General features: G+C 44.6%; 1 protein-coding gene across 1 annotated transcript in view; it reads left to right on the forward strand.

The window, feature by feature from the left end:
• The first annotated feature begins 208 nt into the window (after positions 1–208).
• Positions 209–15,620, forward strand: part of CDH2 (cadherin 2) — a 119,280-nt gene continuing 103,868 nt past the window's right edge. The window contains exon 1 of the mRNA XM_028737108.2: positions 209–988. Within this exon, the coding sequence (XP_028592941.2) occupies positions 914–988 (75 nt within the window). The 5' untranslated portion in view covers positions 209–913. The remainder of the gene's footprint in view (positions 989–15,620) is intronic.

The raw sequence follows: 15,620 nt of genomic DNA on the forward strand, positions 1-15,620 counted from the left end.
GCGCACCTCTCTCTGGCTGAAGCAGCAGCGGCAGCTCAACCTTTCGCTCGGGGGTAGCTGTGGGCGGTTGCCTGGCCCGGGCAAAGGGCTGAGCTGAGCTGGAGCCGGTTGCTTCCCATTGGCCGTGCGGCCGGCAGGGAGAGCCGGGGAGGAGGGGGGAAGAAGAGGAGGAGAGGAGGAGGAGGAGGTGAAGCTGCCAGCAGCAGCAGCAGCCAAGCGCAAGTGAAGGCATACACATACACACACACATACGCGAGCGCGCGCGCACACACACACATCCAGGCGCACACAGGAACGCCGCGCGAGCGAGGCAGAGGCTGCTGTGGTATTGTTATCCTCGTGTGTGCAAGCGGAGGGGGTTGTTGTTGCTGCTGCTGCTGCTGCTGCCGCCGCTACTGGCTGCTGGCCGGCGGGGAGACGAAGCGAGGCAAGAAAGTGAAGGAGGCGAAGGACTCGCGGCGAGCATGCAGCAGCAGCAGCAGAGCCGGCGTCGGAGCGGCGCTGCCAGGGCGCACTTGGCGACGCGCTGAGCAGCAGCAGAAGGAGGGAGGGAGGCTGCCTCAAGCCGGCCGGCGAGAAGGACAAGCAGGCAACCGCCGCCGCCGCAGGAGCGAAGAAGACGGGCTATGTGCCCGGGGAAAGCCCGCAGGAACCGCTAACGCCGCCAGCCCCCCCCCTCTCGGCAGCGCCCCTCACGAAGAGACTCCTTCGCCCGCTGCCTTTTGTGCGAGTCGCCCATCGCCGACACCCCGGACGCGGCAGCCGGACCGGGAGCTCCGCCGCCCCTTCCTCCCAGGCGAGCGCCGCGGATCCTCCGCCGCCCTTCCCGCCTTGGCCCGCGCCGCCGCCGGGCCCCCATCCGCGGACTTTTCGCCCCGCCGTGCACGCCTCCCCCCGCCACCGCTTCGCCTCCATGTGCCGGATAGCGGGAGCGCCGCCGCGGATCCTGCCGCCGCTGCTGTTGATGGTGCTGGCGGCCCTGCAGCAGGTAAAGAGCCGAGCGAGGGGAAGGAAGGAAGACAGACAGACAGACAGAGGAGAGCCGCAGCAGCGGGGCTGGGGGCTCTTTGTTCCCGCCGAAGGGCGGTGGCGGGGCTGGCGAGAGGATGCCGCCGCCGCCGCCGGGGCCGCGGGCGAAGAAGCCCGGGCTCCCCGCGCTGCCCCGGAGGCGAAGCTGGGCCTGCTTGGAACGGGGTTGCGAAGCTGGGGCGGCAGCGGTGGGGCGGGGAGGGGGCTTGGGGGAAAGCGACCCCCTTGATCCCGGAAGGTGTTGGGGGGCGAAGGGGGACGGGAGAGGAGTTGCAGAGGGGAGGCTGGAGCTTCCTCGGGAACGCGAGTTAGGGACTCGTATTTCCCACGGCGGAAAGGAGCAGGTGCTCGCTTCGGCGTTAGTAAGAAGACTAATAGTGGAGAGATGCATCTGCCTGCGTAGGGAAGAAAGACCGGGGTGCCGAAGCGTTATGGCGGAAAGTTAGGACCCAGTGACCCCCCCCCCCCTTGCACTGGCGTTGGATCTGATGGGTGGGGTCAAACAAAAGTCGGCCTGCGGGTCGAGAAGGATGAAACCGATGATTGCAAATAAAGGCACCGCGGGGCGAGCGGATGGGGAGTTGACGGGGGGAGCGGGGATCCCTCCGACCTGGGGACGAGCAGAAGTGGGGCAGGGACTTGGCGCTATCTCTTCCTTGGGGAGGGAGCGTGGGAAAGGAGTGGATGCCACCCACCTCTTCCCTTGGGATGGGAGCAAGGGCTTCTTTGCTCCTTGCTGGCAAGGCGGAGATGCGCACGCTCCTTCTTGAAGAGCAGACTTCCCCGAGGATGGAAGTCACCCTGGATAAACAGAGTGGGGGCCGGTCTCTGTGTTGAGACACCTGCTTCGCAAATCGAAGGCTGGGGTGGGATTTATTTCCCATGGCAGGGGCCACCAGACCACCCTCTCTCCCTGTCGCCGTCCTCTTCAACCCGCGCGCGCTCTTTCTACTTTGCCTTCCGGATGCCAGATTGCCAGCCCACTCGGGTCTCGCAGTTACACAACCACGAAGTGCAAACTCCATAGATCTCATTGAATTGATGAGTTACTTTTTTAAAAAAACCACGACACATCCCCCCTCCTTGTATACAATCGGGAAGGTTAAAGGGAGCATATGTAATGCACCGCAGGGCCTGTTTGTGAATCGCGTGGGATTTTAATCTGTGTTTAGTAGTAATTGTGACCCCAGAATCAGGGCGCCGGTCGGCTATTTCGGATTAACCGACACAGAGTCTTAAGGCAACGGTATGTACTTCACTTTTGCCCCTGTTTAACGAATCTGGCGAGAGCTGCTTCCTGAGCAGCCACCCCGGTCAGGGACCCCGGGTTAGTGGAGCCAAGCGTGTCCGGAACGCCGCCTTCCGTGGCCTCGGGTCCGGTACAGAGGAGCGTGCGGAGCCGCTGCCTCGCCCCTCTGCTTGGCTCCCTAATCCCTTCCCGGGAAGAATTTAATCAGCCTCCGCCTCCGCCCGGCAGCCTCGCTCGCCTCCTCCCCCGCTGGCGTCCTGCTGTGTTTTTTTTACCCCTGCTGCAACAGCTAACGGGAATTTCCATTGAGGCAAACTCTTTCTCCTTGCTTAATAAAGCGTTGCCACCTCCCTCGCCCAACAGGGGGCGCTGCGGGAAGGCCACGCGAAGGCAAGTGGGAGGCATGTCCACGCACCCCAATAGTTGAGACTGAGGTTCTGGCCAATACATGTAGGGATTGAAAGAGCCGCCATCCTTGGAGATCTGCCCAAAGTTGACAGGGTCTGTGCCACTGTGATGCTTGCTGGCAAGGGGTGAGTCGCCTTTCACCCAAGTCAGGAATTAATATTTCAGAGATAGGATTTGGTCCTTTGCTGAGTAAAGAGTGAGCTGACTTGGACAAGGGAAGGCTGTATGCTTTTACGAGGCGAGAGGTTTGCAAGCCTTGGCGAAGGCTTAAGACTGGCTTGTTTACACTTTTGCGAAGTAGGGATCTGCCTGGAGAGCATTGCTGGTGTTTCTGCATTTGGTGGACACTGGTCACCTGGAACGCATAGGATGGGTATGGGGGTTAGGCTGTGTACCATTTTGTTGGGAGACAGATAGGAATCTGCCTTATACTGTCCACACTGACTGGCAGCAGCTCTGCAGGGTTTCAGACAGGACCTCGCCAGCCCTACCTAAAGTTGCTGGGGATTGAACCTGAGAGTTTCTGCATCCAAATCAGATTCTCTACCAGCAAGCTGGATGTCTTGCCTGATAATTTGTAATTCTGCACCAGGAGTGGGCAGTAGTCCATCTGTGCCGAAAGTGCTGAATTAGGGTGGGCCCAGGTATCCAGAATAAGGATTTGATTTGTCTGGGCAGGAATTGGTGGGTAAATTACTTGGATTTTCCTGGAGTGTTTTTGTGCATCTGAAGGTAGAGCATTGCCATGGCTTGTTCAGTGAATATCGACTGTGTAAGGAATGTATCTGGGGTGTGGGACAGCTTGTATAGAAAGATACCAGCATTAGGGCTGTCTCTCATGAAGCAGATACCACTTGACATATGCTGATGAAAATTCAATTAAGTGATTATCCTGCATTTTGGGGCTTATCCTGTTGGAATAGGGAGTGTACTCTTTGCATGGCCACCGGACTCCCCTGGTTTTGCTGCAACAGACTAACATGGCTACGTGTCTGGAAATAGTTTGTGAAAGGTTCTCTGGAGTAATGGATGAACTGTATTTGATACTGCATTTGATGTGCATTTGAAATGGAACTCTGTAGGGTTGAGTGGGGTCTTTTGGGGGGGAGGGGTGTCCTGGGATTTTCCTAAAGTGAGTTCCAATAAGGCAGGGGACAGAGGATGTGCACAGGAGGGATGCTGGCACTTCGGTCAGCGAAACTCCGTCTTCTTCCTAGTGCAAAGGGCAAGCAGGAGTAAATCTCCGGGACAGATGGTGCAGCTCATTGCCTCTTAATGGCATATGTGGCTGGAGCATATCGTCGAGAACGGGCAAGGGACTCTGGGGAAAGGGGTATTTGTGTAGCGGGCTGTGTGAGTGGGCTGGCTTTCAGCAGTGGGCGATATCCGGTTTAAATCCTGCAGGGGTTGAGTGATCTGGGTACAGGGAGGCAGCTGCAGTAGCTGCAGCAGCAGTCACTGTCCATGGTGCAGAGCTCAGATTACTCTCTGGCTGTGAACTGAATCCCTGCTTCTGAAACGTAGTAAACACAGACTTGGCATGTTGCAAAGCTCCCTTCCCTTGCCCTTTATTTCAAATTACTGCTTTTTTTTTTTTTTGCTTTCTCCTGTACATCCAGTACTCTTTTTCTGTACCTCTGATGGCTGCATCAGGCAGCTGAGGTGCTGAAACATTGATCCTAAACAGCTGGGGGGATTTTTCACTGGTTTAATAGGAGGTTAGTTTGCCCTGATGGGAAAGTGTCAATGTTGCACCTTCTGTGTCTTTTAGGATGTCTCCAATTTTTTTTTATCTCCATATGTTATTTGGTAAACTTTAAAACTTGAGTTCTCTGCTAAACTCTTTATTTCACTGTGTGGTTTCCCCCCTATAAGTACTGTTTTTAAATTAAAGGGATCTATGAATTATGGACAGGAACTGTCTTTATTGCTTTTGTGTATCAGAGAGTTCCAGTGGCATGTCATGGTTGGAAAATCCAATTTCCTCCTTGTTTGGGTACACATTAAATCAGGTTAGGACTCTCTTTTTAACAGGGTGTAACAACATTGAAAGTTAGGTATGAAATCAGTTTTCTAAACCTGTGTCTGGAAAGTGGCCTTTGGTTTTTAACTGTTGCTTGGCTTTTTTTTTTGCTTTCTCTTGCAAGTCAGAAATTATTTAAAACTTTTACATTGCGTACATTGCTAGTGCAAGAGAATTTCAGTTATAAGAAATTAATATTGTTTTAGGATCTATACCTTGGCTAGATTTTATTTAAATTGCTTTATATTGCTTTCGGTATTTGTCAGATATTTCCCTGAGGTTTTTTTATGAATTCATCACTCATCATTTGCACAGGAGAGCAAACAGCTTGTTAGTATAGGTTCAGTCAATGTTTGGAATAATGCAACATTTAGGAACATACTAGTAACTGAAGATTAAACACTCACTTCATTGATGATTTACTTTAGGTAAAATCTGTAGTTGTTACGCAAAAGCTTGGCACTCTGAAGGAAAAGGGGAAAGTTTGAAAGGTGCACGCGTGTATGACACAAACACGCATACTTTAACATCAGAAACCATCAGTGCTTCTGAACTGGGGAAAGAGGAAGTCTGTGTGGGGAAAATGGAGGCAAAACATCACAAAGGACTTTGAATGACCTCCAGAGGCAATAGTTCTTGGGAAAAGCTTCAGCTAAAATTTCAATCCTAATTATTAATTCTAGTTTCTTTCATTGTATGATTTCTGAGTATAGCTAAGATAATGGTCTGAATAGGTAATATGAGTATTGAAAATTGATTCTGGGAAATGGATTTTAGTTGTGTTAAAACTTACCGTAACTAGTAGCAAAGCAGATACACATTCAGGTCCCAGTGATTGGCACCAAAACTTATGCGGTTCCCCCTTTATTATTAATTTATTATTAATTTATGAGTGTTACTACAATTTTTGTTGCCTTTATCCCAGTTTTTGAAGTTGTGTGCAGATTCGTTATCTTTCCAGCTTCTTAAATAGGGCTATGGAGGTCTAGGGGCCAAACTAGACATTTATAAGAGACATAGAGAGGCACTCTGTAGCTTTTTCCTTTTAATGTAATATTAACATGGTGTGGCATGGCATTATCATGTGGTGCATCTTCCTGTCTCTGACAGCCAATGATGTGAAGCTAGGGTGGGGAGGTGCATGGTGCAATGGCATCCCATCCCATGTTGTTTGGGATATGGAACTACATAGGTAGGTTAGTCCTAATTAATAAGAATAAGTGGCAAAGCACTTCAGTAGGTTAATATAAAGAATCTTGAGTCTACTTATGCTTCTTCTGCCTCTACAAATCATGTTTTCTCAGTGGAAACTTCTAGACTGTGATGCTATATCCCAGATAACTGGAATTCCTTTTGAAATGTGGGTTTTTTGGTATTAAATTAGAATTTGCCAATATTTTAGCTTTCTTTCCCAGGGTTATGTTCACATTTTTGCAAAACATTGCAGACGTTTATTATGAGTAATTTTCATTTCTGATTATTGGAAAATAATCAGTATTTTGAAATTCCAGTTTCTTTTGTATCAATATCAGTGACGTAATTCAAATCTGTGACAAACCCAAAAAGTACAATTTTTATTGATATTTCTTTTATTATTATAAATATTTCTAGACTCCTTAAACATAAAAAAAAATCTCAAAGTGGTATACAAAATAATAAAAGGCATGCAATGCCACCAACCAAAATAAAACAGTATAAAATACAGTTCAAACTTCAAATGGCTTTTCTTATTGATGATGTCACCATCATTTTCTGGGGAAATACTGAACTGTTGTTTTGACAGATGGGTGGAAGAAGCCATTCTTTTTAAGGAAATGTTTTATATACATATTAACCTAGCAGATGCATTTCAAATATGTTTCTGAAACAAGACAGAAACTGACTTTGGGAGCAATACAATTATTTGACAAAATGCACATTGCATACCTGTTTTATCTGGTTTAAAGTCAAGATGATGTGCCTTTAAATGTTGAATACATTAACATTTTAGGAGACATTTTCATTATACTAAATATCAGCGTTTCAAATAAATCTTTAAGGCACATTTATAATAAGATATTTTCAATCTATTGACATTATTTTAAAAGTCTTCTCCCCATTCCATTTCACATTCTGATTCGCTATCATGCAAGACTCAGTAATTCCTATTAAGTTTTAGGTGGCAGCAGAATGATAATTTGAACCACTTTGTTTGTTTTTCAGAATGTCTTGCTGAAGCATCAACTGGGAGGATTATTTATCTTGTTCTCTGATTTGTTTGAAAATATTTACCACACTTTTTTAAAAGAACTTCATCCTTGAAACAGTTTTTAGTTAAAACCAACCCCGGCTGAAAATAAAATAATAAAAAATAAAGTACAACTAAACAATAAAGCAGTATAAAAAGTGGAGTATAGAAGTAGAATATAAAATATAATACAGATTTCCTTTTCTCAGCTAAAATGAACTTCTTGCATCCTGTGAGCAAATACTTTTATCCAAGTTTGTATAAGCAGTTTTTCCTCTGTTGGTGTCTGCAGTTTTTATCTCACTCCAGTGTACGAGTCAATATCTACTCCACTTTTTTTCCAGCTGGTGTGTTGGAACCCATTATTGGGCATGTTCAGCTACCCTGTGAGTAGAATAGGAAACTCCCAGTAACGTCAGCAGAAGCCAAGTCTTGTGGAATAAGATGACTAGAGAAAGAAGCTCAAACTCACCCAACAATCTAATAATAGAAAGGGTAAAAACATTCAGATTCTTTTTACTACAGACACCAATTGTGTAGACTATAAAATTGAGAAAAGCTATTTTTATTAAGTGATGGTGACCACTCAGAGTGACTCACGCCTGGTTCTTTCCTTGACTTGTGCGTTCTCTCCCTCTCCAATTCCTTATTTAAGAAAGTGAATTGCTCACATCTATGCAGCATCTGCTTTTAAGTTCCTTAAAATTTAAAATAGATGAACATTTCTGAACTTCCCTTTCTTTCCTTTTTGAGAATATAAAAGGGGTTATCTAAACAACCGGAAGTTTGGAGAAGGGTTGTAGCTCAGAGGTAGAACATCTTGAGTTTCATGCAGACGATCCCTGGTTCAATCCCTAGTGTCTCTAGGTAGGGCTGTGAAAAACCCCTACCTCAAACCCTGGAGAGAGTCTCTCCGCTGCCAGTCAATGTAACAGTACTGAGATAGGTAGACCAGTAGTCTGACTTGGTAAAAACCAGCTTCCTGTGTCTCCCAGAAGCCTTGTGGCTCTTCAAAGACTTAACAACACATTTCTAACCATGTATACTCAGAAGTAAATCCTATTAAATTCAGCTGGGCTTAATCCCAGATACGTGGGGCTAGGATTGCAGACTAACGCTTATTTTTATTTTAAGATTTCAAGAACTAGTTCCCACTTTACCAGGTACCCAGAACATTATCTCATTTTGCCCATATGGATATATCTATAATTTGGTCAGTAAATGCAAGAGGTACAGTATAACATTCCTATGCAAAGCTCAAATGGATGCGAGATCAGTACAATGGCTATGCTGCTTTAACAATGGTTGTGGAATAGAAATTCCTGGGGTTGTATTCAGCTAAGTTTTACTAAGAGCAGACCCACTGAAAATGTTAGTCATGTTCATTAATTTCAGTGGGCCTATGCTGACTAAAACTTAGTTGAATAAGAGAATCATAGAGTTGGAAGGGATCCCAAGGGTCATTATCCATAATTCTGTATGCTTCTATCATATTTCCCCTTTACTCACCTTTTTTCATAAACTAAAAGTACCCAAATGTTGTAACCTTTCCTTATAGGGGAGTTGCTACTGTCCCTTGATCATTTTGGCTCTGTTTCTCTGCATCTTTTCAGCTCCACAATATTATTTTGAGGTGTGGTGAACAGAACTGTACACAATATTCCAAGTGTGGTTACACCACAGATTTGTATAATGGTGCTGTGATATCAGCAGTTTCCTAATAATCCATAACATGACTCCCCTTTTTCACAACCTCTGCACACAGAGTCATCGTTTTCAGCAAGCTATCCACTATGGTCCCGAGCTCTCTTTCCCGGTCAGTTCATGCCCCATTAGTATATATTCAAAATTATGGGGGTTTTTTTGTTTTCACTTTACATGTACTTGTACTGAACAATTATTTGCCATTATAATGCCCATTCACTCAGTTTGGAGAGATTTGACCTTTCTTCCTTTTTATTTGTGTTGACCATTCTCAATGTTAGACAATGATTAATAGAAATGGAAAGGAAGAAAGAATTTCCAATATGATATTTCATCACTGGCCAACAATGTCCTAACACACCTTGGAACCATTTGGGTCCAAACTATTTATTGAGCACCTGCAGACATACTATCTGACCACACCTTAAGCTGTAGCAGGCAGTGTGGTGGAATGGCAATGCTCACCTGACCTCTGGTTGGTCACATTACTACTGCTTACCAGGAGGTAGAGCGGGAGGGGCAGGGCATCAGTGCAGTCGGTGCTGTGCGTATGCGCCAGTGGAGCCAGTCAGGTGCATTTGAACCTCACAACTGCCTTGGGCCCTTTCCCTCTGTTTTCTGCAACAAGTAGCACCACAACCAACCATGGACAGTTGAGTACCACCACCTCATCATGCGATCTGCTGCAGACTTTGATCTGCTTTGGAGACTCTCCCCCTACAGCTGGTATGGTGGGTGACCACAAGGAAACAAATCCTTCTCTGCGGTAGCCTGATGGCTATGGAATTCCCTTCCATTAGACCTGTATCAAATTTTTACGTTGCAGAATTTTTGGAAGGCCCTGAAACTTGTCTTTCTCATTTGGCCTTCTAGGCATGATGCTTATTAGCTGTGTGATGGTCTAGTGGAATTAGGGTTGGGTGTCATTTTGCTTTGTTGGAAAAAAAAGGGGGTAGTATTGAGTTGTAGTTCAAAATTTCAAAATTTTGTATTACTATTCTTTTCATAATTGCATTGCATTGCACTGAACTGAACTGGATTGTATTGTAAGCTACAGGGACATTTGCCCAGAAAAGCAGCCTAAAAATAATTTAGATTAATTAATTTAATTAAACAAGGGGCTAAACAATAAAGGTTTACTCCTGAGTCCTGTATTTGGCACATGGCCTATCCCCCCCGCCCCCGCTTCAGTCATTCAATGTTAATGATACCCTAACAAAATGTAATAGGAAACAAAAGGTTTTCTAGGCCTTTCAGGCTATAGTTAAAACAAAGAAAAGAAAAGTAGCTGAAAATGCTTTATGAAATTTTGGCCCATGTGAAATCTTGTTACTTTGCCTTAATGCATACCTAGAGATAAAGGGTTGTGGCCTAAGCTACAATACAACTTGCAATATCATTTATGTTTGAACCAAATTATTGCTGTACTGTCCCAGTGTGAAACACAGCTATATATCTTACGTTCTGCTAGGGAACAGAAGCAGTAGTGAGTTAACTATGGTTTTTAGAATAACCTTTTGTTTTTTCTTTGTAAGTATTCTGTGAACTGAACACAGTTTTGTTTTTTTAAATAGACTTGAAAAGTCTCCCCCATGAGAATCCATTAACCTTTTCTGTGTAACCTTTCAGGAATATGTTTTGTCATTAGCATGTTTTTGTCCTTTCCCCCCCTAAAACTTAGATGAAGAAACTACCTTATTTTTCACCCTATAGGGCGCACTGGCCCATAGAGCGCACCTAGTTTTTTGGGGGGGAAATAAATAAAAATTATTCCACCCCCCCCAGCCGCGGGCCCCCCAGAACAGGCTGCTTGCCCGCAAGCCTTGCGAGCCCGGCGGTGCGCACCGACCCCTCTCGCTCGCCAGGCTTCAGCGAAAGCCTGCATTCACCCCATAGGACGCACACACATTTCCCCTTCATTTTTGGAGGGGGAAAAGTGCGTCCTATAGGGTGAAAAATACGGTACTTCTGTTTGGTAGCATACCAAGGTTTAAGCCTTGGAAATTACTACCTACGGATACAGTTAATTCCAGTGGGCTTTTATAACCATAACTCTTAAGCATGCACAACTGCCTTTGCAAACCTGGGCTCTGAAAGTGCTGTTGTCAAATGAAATAAACCAAAGAGTAGACACACCACTTCATCCTTGCAAAGCTGACCAATCAATTTAACTGTAAGTGTTTCTCTTCTGCCGTTGTAAAATCAGTTCATCTCTTTGTCTAAGGGATGTGTTTTGACAAACTTCACAGTTTAAAATTGGCTGCCCTACCCACAACACATTTGCGCTGATGGGCGCCTCCACTGACTTCCAAGAGCTTTGAAGCATTAAGGAACACAAGAGCTGCATTTAATTTAGTTAAGAGAACTCAATATTTAAAATGCTGTAGTGTGCAAGGACTTCAAAACTGGGGTCAGAGTTTCAGTGCACACTAAGGAAATGCATCATATAGACCTGTGGCTCAACAGAGGTTAGTTTTCTTAATTTTAGGAGAGATGGCAGTTCCCACACTTCCATTGGCATTTATTATTATAAAGGTTACTACTCGCACTGTTGTTCAAGCTAGGCTATTTATATCACTAAAAAAACAATGTGAAGGGAAAATCACATAGGGAAATATGAGACAAGTAAAAGGTTTAGTACAGAGAAAGGACCTCCCCATCCTTTTATACAGTGTATGTAGGCAACCCAGCAGTGTGACAGTGGATGTGCTGGACCGTTGCCTTCCTCAATAATGGAGTAGATGAGAGCCAATGAACTGAAGCCCAATTGAGATAAGACTGAAGCACTGTTAGTGCGTGGTTCCTTAGACTGGATGGATGGAATACTGCCTGCTCTTGATGGGGTTACACTCCCTCTGAAGGAACGGATATGCAGCTTGGGGTTCCTCTGGGTCCATTGCTGTCACTTAAGCCTCAGGTGGCCTCGGTGGTGCATTCTATCACCTTCAGCTGGTGGCCCAGCTGTCCCCCTGCATGGACAGGGACAGCCTAACTTCAGCCATCTGTGCTCTGGTAACCTCTAGGTTAGATTACTGCTACATGTTATATGTGGGTCTGCCTCTGAACACGTTTCAGAAACTTCAGCTGGTGCAGAATTCATCAGCCAGGTTGCTCGCCTGGGCAAGACGGTTTGAGCATATAATGCTAATCCTGGGCCAGCTCTAGTTTCTGGGCCGTGCTGGTTTTGACCTAGAAAACCTGAAACAGCTCAGGACCGCAATACTTCAAGGACCGCCTTTCACCAGATGAACTGACCCGAATACTGCGATCATCATCTGAGGCCCATGCTTGTGTGCAGCTACATGAGAATGGGCACTTTCTGTGATGGCTCCCCATTTGTGAAATGCTCTCCCCAAAGAGGTTTGTCTGGTGCCTTCGTTATACATCTTTAGGTACCAGGCAAAAACACTTCTCTTCTTGGGCTAATTAAACAGTCTTATGGACTTTTAAACTGTGTGGGGGGTATAGTTTTTGTTTGTTGTTGTTGTTTAGTCGTTTAGTGATGTCCGACTCTTCGTGACCCCATGGATCAGAGCACGCCAGGCACTCCTGTCTTCCACTGCCTCCCACAGTTTGGTCAAACTCATGCTGGTAGCTTCGAGAACACTGTCCAACCATCTTGTCCTCTGTCGTCCCCTTCTTCTTGTGCCCTCAATCTTTCCCAGCATCAGGGTCTTTTCCAGGGAGTCTTCTCTTCTCATGATGTGGCCAAAGTATTGGAGCCTCAACTTCATGATCTGTCCTTCCAGTGAGCACTCAGGGCTGATTTTCTTAAGAATGGATAGGTTTGGTCTTCTTGCAGTCCATGCATTTTCTCAAAATAAGTGAGGAGAAACACACATTTGCAGGTGGAAAGATAATCAGAAGGTCAACTAGAAACCTCCCTGACTTGTGAGTTTGACTTGTGTAGGATGATGTTGTTTTCTATTCAATTTTGGTCCTATTCAGAGTAAACTCATGTAAATTAATGAACATGACTGATTTGGGTCCATTAACTTATTTGGGTCTACACTGTATAACTTTCTTGGACACAACCCTTTGTGGCTCTAGGTCACTTTTCCCTGTTGCATTGTGAAATTTTATGGTCCTATTCAAACTTTAAGGGTAGATGTGATATTTCCCCCCTCCTATCCCTTTAGAGGTGTTCAGAAGAATGTGTGAGGCCTCAAAGATGGCAAGAGTTGGGGATGGAAAAATATCTATTTCAGCTCACGTTTCTCCTTCCAATCTTACATTTTGTTTTCCACATTTATGCAGTCAGTAACTTGATATTAAAAAAAACACTTTAGCATAAATTTCTCCTATTAAACACAATTTTGTATTCAGTTTTGATTAATACACACATTTTTGAAACACTATTCCCTAATATTAGGCATTTTTGTATGTTATTTCCACTAACGTATGTATATCTCTTTAGGCACGTTTCCCCCGTATATATACATTTTGGTACATGTTGTTTGGGTGGGAAACTGCATCACAAAATCCAGACAACTGAATTTTGAAGGATAGCTGTGTTTTAATGCACATATTGGTGTGAGAAGTGTGAATTAAGTAGGGTTTGTTTGTTTTTTTGTTAAAATAAAAACAAAATCGAATTTCCATCCCTAGTAGGGTGTGAGCACATGCTGGCGCTGCCCCATGGATATAGGCCCTGCCTTTTCCTCTCCCAACCTTCGTACATTGAGCAGAAAGGACTGCAGAGAGATTTAAACTGTGATCAGTCAAATGTGGTTAGAATCCTCATTTCAGTCTTGAACACAGTTCTGTGGAGAGGTTACAACCAAGTTCAGCAGATTGTGGTTAGAATCTCCCTTCAGACCTTCCTGCTCAGGGGTCCCTGGGAAGTGGGGGCAGATCACTTTGCATGCACCTGCACCTTAAGTTTAAGTTTCAGTACTCCCTCTTTCTTCATCTCTGCTTAGTTGATTGCTGATACATCATATAAAAACATGTGATTACAGATTGGCCAGTATGCTCTCCACATCAGAGCTGTTCAGTGAAAGCTAGTGAAACAGTTGTTCTGTGATTTAGGCTATTTAAGGCCTAGATCAGGGATTGTCAGCCTGGTCCCTACCACCCACTAGTGGGTGTTTCAGGATTATGGGTGGGTGGTAGGGGGTTCTATGGCACAAGCTGAATCCTCCTTCCATCGAGCACTGGTGGGCGGTAAGGAAATTTTACCATCCAGAAAGATGCATTAGTGGGCGGTAGGTATAAAAAGGTTGACTACCTGTGGTCTGGATAGTATTTTTACACCAATATTACAAGTGATGGGGTATGGTAGTTGTAATGGGCTTTTAATGTAATACTGAGGCTGTACAATTCGGTTGAAAATTATACCTTCAAACATTTCCCCCTTATCTAGTATTTTTTTATTATTATTATTTGCCGATGACCCTGAACATCCCTGGAAGATGTAATGATTTATGAGAAGAGATTAGCTGTACTTGCAGCAAAAAGACCTCCTGCTCATTTTACAGTCTCATACTCTGGAGAGACAAATGAAGCTTCTAATGTGGAACAGAAAGAGCAGAACTGGGAACAGTTTGTTTATCTTCCAATCAGATTATGATCAGAAGGTTGAAGGTAGCAGTGTTGCAAATAATATATTGGGGAGAGGTTACTATCTCCTTCCTAAATCCTGTTTTATGTTTGCGGCTCCTTCATTACCTTCTCCTGTAGTGTAGCTGTTACAGCTCTTCCACATCTTTTGTCCTATGGGGTGGGGTGGATGCCACCTTAGTGTTATTGCTTGTAAATACCTGATACCAAAGGAGTGAGTCTTTTTTTGCATTTGGCCTTAAAGCTGGAAGGCTCATGAGGATCTAGGGATGTACTTGACTATCCCAGTCTATGTTCTCTGTTCCCCTCTCTCTCTTGCAGAAGACTACAAATGCAGCCACAAGACCTATCTTTTCCCTATACAAATCTCTCTTTTAGCCCAGAAGGTGAAGAGAATAATTAATGTTATTGTCTGCTTAATGGTATTGTGTGTTTCACCTGTTCAGGAATGCTTGGACCTCTAAGGGTGTTGTTGCTTTGACAATGAATCATTCCAGAATGAGAGCTTATATGGGAGTTGGAGGCTCCCTTTCCTGGTTCAACCAGGCCTGGATCTGGTTGGCTAAACACATCCTTCTTTTACTGAATAACCTCACATTAAGCTGGCTGGGTGCTTCACCCACAGTCCTGAAACTCCTACTGGGCTTGCCATTTGCTCTCCTAGGGAGATGACGGGGTCCAAGGCCAGGAAGCTATGCAATTGGTGTGTAGTTCTCTGATCTTCCAAGAAGGTGGCTCAACAGCATTTCTGGGGAGTGGCTGGGGAAGCCCAGCCAGATGGGCGGGGTATAAATAATAATAAATTATTATTATTATTATTATTATTATTATTATTATTATTATTATTATTATTATTATTATTATTCTGGTTGCTTGGAGATCTGCTAGGGGGTGGGGTCCTGTTCCCCTTTACTATTCTTCCTAGGAGACTGCAGATTTGAGGGCTGGGGAGGGCTAAGCCTTGCCATTTACCCAGTCAGGGAAATAATATAGCATTTAATTATTATTTTTCAGCATTTACATATAGCCCAATTAACCATGTTCTCTGAGTGGTCAACAAATTTAAAAGCTGTGAAATACAATTAGAAGCAAAATTAAAACCAATCTGTATCGATGCTCTCTGCCTTAGTGGTGTGGCTGCTTATGACTGTCACAATCAACCAGATGAGTTACTAATTACAAGCGAACAATAATTATTTTTTTTAAATTTAAAAATATTGTCACTTTAGATGCGATTATTTTCAGCCTAAGGAAGTTCGTTTATTGGGCCAAGCACTGACATATTTTGAAACAATCTGTTTTAGTGAGATAACACACTGTAATGCAGATAGAATAAGTATTTTAACTGAGGAATCAGTTATTTGCATCCAGCTGAGTGACCACTGAGATTTTTTCCTCAACTGGAATTTCGCTCTGCC

Source organism: Podarcis muralis, chromosome 8 (assembly GCF_964188315.1).
Source record: "Podarcis muralis chromosome 8, rPodMur119.hap1.1, whole genome shotgun sequence".
Lineage (NCBI taxonomy): Eukaryota > Metazoa > Chordata > Lepidosauria > Squamata > Lacertidae > Podarcis > Podarcis muralis.